At 46.7% G+C, this 9,924-nt stretch overlaps 1 protein-coding gene across 1 annotated transcript; it reads right to left on the bottom strand.

Annotated features, from left to right (window-relative positions):
* Positions 1 to 3,803: 3,803 nt before the first annotated feature.
* Positions 3,804 to 8,749, bottom strand: LOC138452658 (trace amine-associated receptor 5-like; the record flags this gene model as incomplete). Its single annotated transcript, XM_069605020.1, has 2 exons — positions 3,804 to 4,792; positions 8,731 to 8,749. Coding segments are annotated over 2 exons (1,008 nt in total), but the record flags the coding sequence as incomplete, so codon positions are not given.
* Positions 8,750 to 9,924: the final 1,175 nt, after the last annotated feature.

The following is a 9,924-nucleotide window of genomic DNA, read 5'->3' as shown; positions in this document are numbered from 1 at the left end:
TCTGCACTCTTCGTAAAGTTCTTCCCTTTCTCCCCATGCGGCTTCATCCTTTGGTGGTCTCGTCATTAGTCGCTGGTTCTCTGGGCTATTGTAACTCTCTTTACTTGGCCCAGCCGGCCTATCTTTTCCGTCGTCTGCAGCTCCTGCAGAACTCAGCTGCTCGGCTTGCCACTGGGGCCTTTCTTTACACCTCTGCCTCAGGTATTCTTAAAACTCTTCATTGGCTCCCTGTTGGCAGACGGATCAAGTTTAAGGCTTTATGCATTGTGCACCGTGCCTATTGCGGTAACGGTCCAGGGTTCTTGCAGGAGATATTTCGCCGATATGTGCGAGCTCACCCTCTGTGGTCGGCCCACACAGACTGTATTGCGGTCCCTTGCGTTAAGCCTGATCACAAACCGAGAGCCATTCCTTTTCAGTTTTGGCTTTGCGACTGTGGAATGCTCTCCCCCTGTCCCTTTGCCTTATTGAGGACCATTTCAGCTTCATGTGAGCCATGAAAACCTAGCTATTTGTTACCTAATTGCTAGTCTAGTGTGGGGCTCTGGTTTTTTGTATGGTTTCTGCCTTAGCACCATGATGCCCCTTGGTGTGATAGTTTGTGCATTATACATGTTGTAACATAACCTAGTCTCGAGGGCAGTTAGCTCTGCTCTTATGGCCTTAAGGACACCAGCCTCTTTAGCGATACATAAACCCCTGATCACACACTTGAAGGCTTCCCAGAGGGTGGAATGGGGTGAGACTAAGCCCTGGTTTTCCTGAAAGTAGAGGAGTATCACCTCCCAAATTCCCCCCCCCCGCTGAACACTGAGGCTCTCAGGCTCTTGTTCTTAGAGCACCCGCTCCTTCCCCCCTGCCCCTTCCCCGAGACTGATATTTGCACCACGACCGGGCATGATCTGACAAGTTTTGTGCCAAGATCTTGCATCCTAGGACCCAACCCGAACTGTCAGCGGACATCATGTCCCATGTACCGATGACCTGAATGTGTATCCTCTATCTGCTCCATGGCATTCTCTCCATATAGGTGTTGTAATTTCTGAGTGGATTTAGTCACCCCTCTGCTACACCCCGCCCCCAATCTGTATAAGGAGTCCAGCATAACCACATTGAAGTCCCCCACCCAGCATACTGTACCCATTGAGATATTTCTAAGGTGTTCCTCTCTGAACTCTAAAGATTCCAGGGAGTCTGTATTAGGGCCTTAATAGTTCACAAAAGTAAATCCACGCCCCTGCACCAAACCTGTACTGATCAGGACTCTGCCCGCCATGTCCCTTCCTCACCATATCCAGTGGCGATATTCTGCTGATCCATGGAATGCAGGGAGCGGAAATAGTGCAGGCTCCGTCTGGCGTTACATTTTTACCAACCATGCTGGCTATGTTTGACAGTTTCATCTCGCATTGTGTAACTGCCGGAAATAATTTGATGCCAGACCTCCAATCCTAGCTCTGCTTTCCTTGGTTTCTGCAAGGCATGAGAGGTTGGGCAGAGGCAAGGAACTCTGGGAGGTCCTCTGCATAGCACTTCCGGGCAGCGCATGCTGTCACCTGTGGGAAGCCCTGAGTCTAAATAAATATTGAAGGTGTCTCCTACGTCACTTTGTCAGAGCTGATGAACGCAACTTGGACTCTCACTCTTTTGAACTTTAGGCTAAAGGGTGTGCAACTAAATGTGTGTAGCCAAGTGTCCTAGAGTAGCATTGAGGATGAGTAAGAAACCATTCTCAGAAGCGGGGCTCCACTTGTTAGTATTTAGCTGCATGGACATTTGTGGATCCAAGATGGGAAAGAATATTTCATGACTGCTCATCCCTCTGGGTTCTATTGTGAAATAAAACAGGAGGGTGGGGATATGTATTATTATTGTTATAACTTTGAATATGTGGCAGAATACTGGTGAGACGAGCATCAATACTGCCTATGGATTCTGGCCAAAATGAGCCTGACCTTGGCTGGTGGCATTCCTGGAGCACACTGTGGCACATTGGGTAGTGGGGATGGAGCACTTGGGGAAACTTGTTTGCGGATTAGCTACAATAACCATTCACACTGAACTTTGTGTACTCTATGATATTCTTGAAGGGCATTTCCTCACTTGTGTAGTTTGCCACTCCTGCTAAGAAATGCCAGACCCGTCATTCCCTGTGGAGCGTCAAGCAATGCTTTGCTGGCCGTGTTATTCTACTTGGGTAGAGGTGGCAGACTCAGATGTGCCCCATACGGGATCCTTTTCCATGCAGTACACACACATGACCATAGTGTCAGGGTAGTATGGGAATCAGAAGTAGGGATACAACTGGATGACACCCAATGCACAAGCATGTGTATATATTTACAGAAAGTTCACAGAATCTCTAAATTCAAATGAATGCAACATAATGCATTGTATGGACACCCCCACATGACACCAGCCAGGCTACAGAAAAACAAACCGGTATATGTGAAACATGCTACCTCTGTTCTGCCCCAGTTGTTTGATTGACTAGTGGTTTCTTGTTGTTGGCAGATAGCAATGCAGCAGGTGGCAGAACAGCTTGAGAAGCTTTTTGGAATGGAACAAAACCTTACCCATTAGGACTATATTGTAGCGGTCAAACAGGTTGATCAGTTCATAGACCTTTTCTTGATGTTGGTCAAGCAGTAAATAGTGATGGCTTGGAAAATAACCTGAAGACCTACTGGAAACCAGATTGTAGACAGATGTCCTGTGATAGGGCAGCAGCATCTACTGAGGTACTTTGCAAATTGGCAGGCAGATATGTGGGAGAGAGACAACTTTCTGATACGACATTCCTGATGGATCGTCCCTCAGAGGAAGACTGCTTTCTTTTTCTGATGATGCTCTGCCAAAGGCGGGGCTTCCCTAAAATCAACCTGCTATAGACTTATTTGAGCTAAATCTGAATCTGTTGTGAATTGATGCCTTTGGGATGGTTGGGAGAAAGAGGCAAGTGGGCAGTCTTTAGTGTGAGAGATTCGGGTGAGAACTGTTCTCGTTCTGTCATGCCAAGGAACCATTGATTGCCTGGTAGTCTTCGCAATTCTATCTGCTCATGTATGTTACATGTTACATCACCTTTTGCAAACCAAAACAAAAAATGAAAACAAGATTTTAGAGGATTTAAATGACTGTGTTTATTGTCAACATTGAGCAAACAGATGGGTTTCTGGAAAACGTGTCAAAGGGGACGTGTATATGAAGAACACTTGCTTTCAGGTTCTTTGTTTTTTTTTTGTATACATTTGGATCTCGAGTCTATGTCACAACTGCAGCCCAAGATGTGATATAGCCCCAGTCCAACATTATACATTTTTCAGTTTGGGGTTACACCTTGACATGTGTGGGAGCACCTTTGATAAAATAAGTCCCCAGGCCTCAGGTCAGTTATTGACAGTCAGAGTTCAGTTTCATTGCAGTTACAAGAAACGCGCTTGATGTAAAAAGTTAAATTCAAATGTTAATAGATTCTCTCTGATGTGCATGTACACTGATCATATCATTGCTCTTACTGGACTAGTTTAGTACTTGTAGCAATGACTGTGATTGCATAGAGTATAATGACACTATACATGCCTATTGCTTCCATTACAATTACCCCACTATTTACTATCCCTCACTTTAAGTCTCTTCTTATTGCAATACATATTTCCTCTCTGCTTTAGGATGTTCATTCGGTTTGACATATTGAGGTATACCGAACCTGGCAATACACCATTTAAACTCTCCTTCAAAGTATTATTTATTTATTTCAATTTGTATAAAGCGCCACATGGCCAAAGGCCTCATAGCGCTCCCTACTCCCTATATAAGTCCAACGAAGCCGATCTGGCATCAAAAACCCTGCAGGTTATTATAGTTATCATTGCTTTCCGAAACCAACGATAGGAAAATGCATAAATTAAGGGATTGCAAGCAGAGTTCAAGTAAGCAAACCATATAAAAATATCAAAGAGGAGAGCAGGGGTTACAAAATTCAGGAGACTGTCGACCATGGTGTCTATTGTAAAGGGCAACCAGCAGAGGAGGTAGACCCCCATTGCAATTCCCAGGGTCTTGGCTGCCTTCCACTCTGTTTTCGATGCCCCCGTGGGAACAGAAGAACCGGCTCTGATGTTCATGGCTTTGATCTCTCTTGCCTGCCTGTTGGCTACGATGAAAATCTTCATGTACAAAGTGATCATTATGATGCAGGGAAGAAAGAACATGGGACAATTCAGCCAGCCCCAGAGCTTATTGAAGAGCAGCTGGCAGCTACCAACACAGGGCATGTCCAGCAGCAAATGAGTCAATCCCCCCTCAACCACATTAGTGTAGAGAAAGACAGAGGTGTAGCCAACTGGCAAACACCAAGCAACGCCTATATACATACAGGCTTCCCTGTTGGTAAATTTGGTATGGTATTCTAAAGGGAAGCAGATGGCCCAGTAACGGTCTACTGCGATGAAGCACAGATGTAGGATGGAGACCAAACAAAAAACAGTATCCAGAAATGTGTGCAGTCTGCAGAAGTGGTTTCCGAAGTACCAACAGCCCTCCACTGAGCGGGAAATGCTGGGCGGCAGCACCGTTAAGCCCAACAGGAGGTCCGCCAGTGCCAGTGAGAGGAGCAAACAATGGGTGGGATTGTGAAGGATTTTGAAATGGGATATGGAAATGATCACCAACAAATTACCAACTACTATCAGCAACATGCCGGCAGAGCAGACGATATAGATCGCTAGCTTGATGCCAGTTGAGTGGACGTTTCGAGGGCAGGAATTGTTCAGCGCCTCGTAGCACAAAGGGGCAGGAGGCAGCAATTTTACGCTGAGGTCCTGAGTCGCACCCATTTCAGGCTGTGCTCAATTCACCAAGATTCGGTCGGATTTCTTCAGCAAAATCACTCATGAATCGATGCCTTTGTGGTAGGGCACTGGCTGCGTTTCTCTTTCTCGGACCTAATATGTAAACAAATATGAGTGGTCAAGAAGAGGTAGACAACATGACAATAGCAATCTGACAGATACACACTTAGGTAAACTGAAGGACCAATAATATCACGTGTTAGCGAATGGGGGAGAGCAACGCACATTACTAGTGCAATACCTGGGCTACAGGAATAAAGGGTTAATAATGAGAAGAAAAAAAGAACACCACGGTTGCAAACACAGAAACTGGAAACAGACTGCCTTTTATTTCAAGGTCGGAGCATCCCACGATGCCTCAGACATTAACGAATCTCGATTGCTGGTTAAATAGCACAGCGAGTAGCGCGCGCTCGCTTTGAAATCGGCAGACTCAGGTTCGAATCTCAACCTTTCGTCTTTCCGAGGTGGATAAATGAGTACCACACACTCGGGGTAATAATACGCAGCGCTCAGATGCCTGATCGTTCGTAAATGCAAAATTATTATACCCATGTTCCAATAGATTTGAAGATGCAATGGGGGAGAGAGATACGTCAACTGAAAACCAGACGCAGCATTAATGCAAATTCATCTCTGGCGACAGGTGTGAAATAACCTAAAGCCACTGCAATATTCCCCGGACTTTCCCATGACAACCCCCATTTTTTGTAATCTTCATTGTTGGAGCATTCTTGGCTTAATAGGGACTACAGACGTTGATGGCTTCCTGTGGGCGATGCCATTGTTCAGTCGGATTGCGCAGGTGATCGGCACATGGGTTCAAAAACCAGTAATGCTCTTAATTGCGTTTGTGCAAGAGACACTTGTCAGCTGGCCTATTACCAGTGGCAGATTTAAGGCAAAGGGCCCCGTCTGTGGGCAGGTCATGGAGGCGGAGCTTTGGGTGGGCGGTGTTAAGTGTGGTCACAAGAGTAGGACTATGAGAAAGAGGGGCGAGGGAGACAGAGGGGCAAGGGAGAAGTGAGATGAAGGGATGAGAACGAAGGAGAAAGAAATATAAGTAAAGACAGGGAGGCTGGGAGAGGTAGTAAGAAATATGATATAAAGTGAGTAAAGAGAAAGAAAGATGGAACATAGGATGGAAGAGGAAGTCGTGGGGGAAGGGCGATGGGGTTAGAGAAGAACACAGGTGAGAGAATGGTAGAGAAACAGATGAAAAACGAGATAGGGCGATGGAGGGGAAGGGAGAAGAAGGCAGGCAGGACAAGAAAGATAAAGAAACACACTCAGAGAGCCACAGAGGTAACGAGGTGGGCCCCTGAGGGCAGCCTGTGTGATGCAGGGGAGCCGTGCAGCTGCTATACGCAGTGCTGCGGTCCATGAATTCCCCTCTGAGCCGGGCCCTGAGTCTCTGACTCACCGGGCCAGGGACGGTCCCTGTCCTGGGGCTTCCTTTGGGGCAGCCCCCAACTTCAGGGCGCACATCAGTGCAGGTGGCAGTCCCCTTCACAGCTTCAGACTGTAGTGTAGCGCCTAGGGAAGGAAACCGCGGCGCTAGCGAATAAGACAAGAAACTTGGCCCATACTTGGTGTCCTGCCTCCAACACAGCCAACATGTAACTCATACCTGGTGGCCTGCCTCCCCATTCCCAAAATAACAAACACACACCCTAAACATTTCTGCTCTTCTTTCACAATTTTAGGCTAAAGTTTTGACACTGTGAAAGAAGGGCAGAACAAACGCACACACGACTCAACTCGAACTGGAGTGACATCACAACAGAAAAGGCTTTTTGCTGTGTGGAAGGGGTGGGGCCTGGGACAGGGGCCCCGTCGCCATTTGTCTGCCTGGCGACCGTTAGATCCGCCTCTGCCTATTACTCTGCAATGTTAAAAGTACAGTTAGACTGCTGTGTCACCAGCACTGAGGCTTTTCGAAACGTCACTCGTGCACAAACGTAGGCAACACATTTTTACATTGATATGATAAGATATGGCATTTATAACGCGCCTATACACAAGTGTTTCGAGGCAAAACGAGGCAAGGGAGGGAAGACAGAGACAGCGATCCTACTAGGCCAGGTGACATTGAGATCGCGAAAGTGTAGTGGAGGGAGGAAGGGGAAAAGTGCAGGGGGAGTGGGGTGGCAGTGCAGTACATAGGATAACCGCAAAATAAATAAAGACAATAAAAAAAAGTGCAGCCAGCTGATGGCAAGTGCAAGGGTAAGTCATCAGGTGTCAAGTGCTAGCAGGGGCTGCAGAGATACAGAAACAGCCCCTGAGTGCAAGTGTTGCCAGGGTGGCAGTGCAGGTGTGCAACTGGTGGGGGAGAGCCTGGGCCCGATAGCAGAGGGTAGCCAGGTAACCAGTCTAGTTTCAAGTGTTAGGGGACACCATATGTCATTTGTGTCAGAGCAAGAGACACACAAAGATTTTGTCCTACATCCAGGTGATGGCGCTTATAGTTTGAAAAAATTACCTTTTGGTGCCAGCACTCTGTCAAGTTATCACAGCTGAAGAAAGAGCATGTAGTAATACAAGTATTGTTGTTGAAAGGATATTTGGCGCTTTTGAAGAAGCGCTTCTGGTGTCTACATTATGTTGAAAGGATATTTGGTATTTTTGAAGAAGCGCTTCTGATGTCTTCGTTGCAATACTCCCTCACATTTGTAACTGATGTGATATTGCCTTGTACTGTCCTACACAACATTGCTCTAAGATGTGGTGCACAAGTTACCCCAATAGTACTCTGGGGAAGGGGACAGCTAGCTTAATTGAAAACAAGGTGCAACTTGTGCAGTCGCTCAAATGTGGAATACATTTTACAAATGAGACTTTTGGCAGATGGCCTTTTCTTAATGGGACTAACCAGACTGCTTAGGATCTGTTGACATCAGTTGATAGCCAATATTTTGTGCCACATTTTAGAATGTAATCAAGACCCTAGGAAACCTTTGAAACATGTTTACTAAATTAAAATCCTAAGTATTTGTAACAAAAAACGCTTCTTGCATAGTGTAACATCTCTTTTGAAAACAATTGGGCTAGAATGAACTTGAAGAGAGAACATGTTCAAATTAACAGTAAATAACCTCATGTAATATATTCTAATTTTTTCAGAGCTGTTCATTTAACGTGTAAGCAGCAGAAGGATCCAGCGCTTGGTATGCTCGCACCACATCGATGAGCCAGATTAGCCTGTCTTTTGTTCCTTCTCGTTGTGGTAGATCTTGCGGCTGCAGTTTGACGTGCCTCCATGGTCCTTGGAGAAGAGAAACGGTGCTTTGCATTTTAGAGCAGTGCTAGTCACTTCTATGCTGTCTTCAGTACTTCTCAACTTTGAAACTTGTACCCCCAGGGGGGTGCTTCACTAAGTGGGGGAAGGTGGATGACTATGGAGAAGTCTCAGTACTGTCGTCCACCAACCTCATGTCTGTCCAAATATGTTGTACAGGTTTCTTCACTACTGTTAAGTTTAGTAGATAGTATATCTGGAGTGACTTAACTCTTACTTGACGCTCTCTCAAATCTTCTGAAGTCATTGCATTTGTGTAAATCTTGGTTCCTTCCTCTCCTCTATCTCTATCTCTACATGTGGTGTTCCCCAGGGGTCTAACCTCTCTCCCTGGCTGTTCAACCAATACCTGGCACTTCTTGGCCACCGCATTGCCGCTCTCTGACCCAACTTTCAGTGCTATGCGGATGACACTCAGCTCAATTTCAAGCTCCCTTCAGCGACCTCTTCTCCTTCTCTCATCTCCGACTGTCTGCTATCCAGGAGTGGTGTGCCGTCGATGATCTCTGCCTTAATGCCAGTAAGACTGAGATTCTCCTCATCGGCACACCCACTCCCTCCTTTCCTGTCACTCTCTGGTCGGCCTCTCTTGGCCCCCTTCCTGCTCCTACTTGTGAGGCTAAAAACCTCAGGGTCATCTTCGACTCCACACTCTCCTTCTCTCCTCACATCTCTGATGTCTCTAAGAAGTCACACTACCAGCTGCACTGCTTCAGAAGTAGTCTTCCTTTCCTCTACTTCTCCCAGAAGCTCACTAGCTCCAGAGCTCTGATTTTCTCCAGGCTGGATTACTGCAACAGCCTCTTTCTAAATCTGCCTGCCTCTACTCTCCGCCCACTGCAACTCATCTAAAACAGGACTGCAAGACTTGTCCTGGGCCTCGGCTCAGGGATCGTATCTCTCCAGGACTGAAATCTCTGCACTGGCTCCCAGTGGCTGCAAGGATTAAGTTAAAAACCCTCTGCATTGTCCACAAGGCCTTTTGGGCCTGGGGTCTCAATACCTTTAACTCTCTATTCCTAAATATCTTCCTTCTCGAGCTCTTTGCTCATCCGCCTCCAACTGTCTCATGGTCAGTCACTTCTCCAAGCAATGACTTGGTGGTAGATCTCTTTCTTTGGCTGGGGCCTCCCTCTGGATCAGACTCCCTGCCTCTCTGAAAATTGAGGAGAACCATATCCGATTCCAGAAGCACCACAAGACCTTCCTCTTTGCTTCTGCTTTCTCTCCTCCTCTCCCCTGCTAAACTCCTGGCTGAAACTAAAACTGCACTGGTCACCTGGCTAGCTTCTTTTCTTGGGCCCCGCTACCCTCCCTGCCAGCTGTACACCGGCACTGCCCCCCTGGCAAACCTTGCACTCTGGAGCTGTTTCTGTGTCCTTAAAAACCCCTACTAGCACTTTACACCTGATGTCTGCACTTACCCTTGCACCTGCCACCAGCTGGCCACACTTCTTATTTATTATTCTTTTTTATTGTTTTTATTTATTTACTGTTTATTCTATGTACTGCACTTCCCCTCCCTCTTTCCCCCTCGCACTTTCCCCTTCCCTGCTCCCCTGCACTTGCGCAATCTCAATGTCACCTGGCCTAGTAAGATTGTTGTCCCTGTCTTCCCTCTGTTCCCCTCCCTGGCCTCGTTGCGCCTTGAAACACTTGTGTATAGGCGTGTCATGAATTCCATATCATATCACATCATATCAAAATGGGCGGGTGCCTGAGTAGAAGCACCACTTGCTGTAAATACCTTTTTGCTGCTTAAACAAGGTT

This window comes from Ambystoma mexicanum, chromosome 4p (genome assembly GCF_040938575.1).
Source record: "Ambystoma mexicanum isolate Mex_15411 chromosome 4p, UKY_AmexF1_1, whole genome shotgun sequence".
NCBI lineage: Eukaryota > Metazoa > Chordata > Amphibia > Caudata > Ambystomatidae > Ambystoma > Ambystoma mexicanum.
The sequence above is the reverse complement of the archived record's forward strand: the minus strand, read 5'-3'. Positions and strand labels throughout refer to the sequence as shown.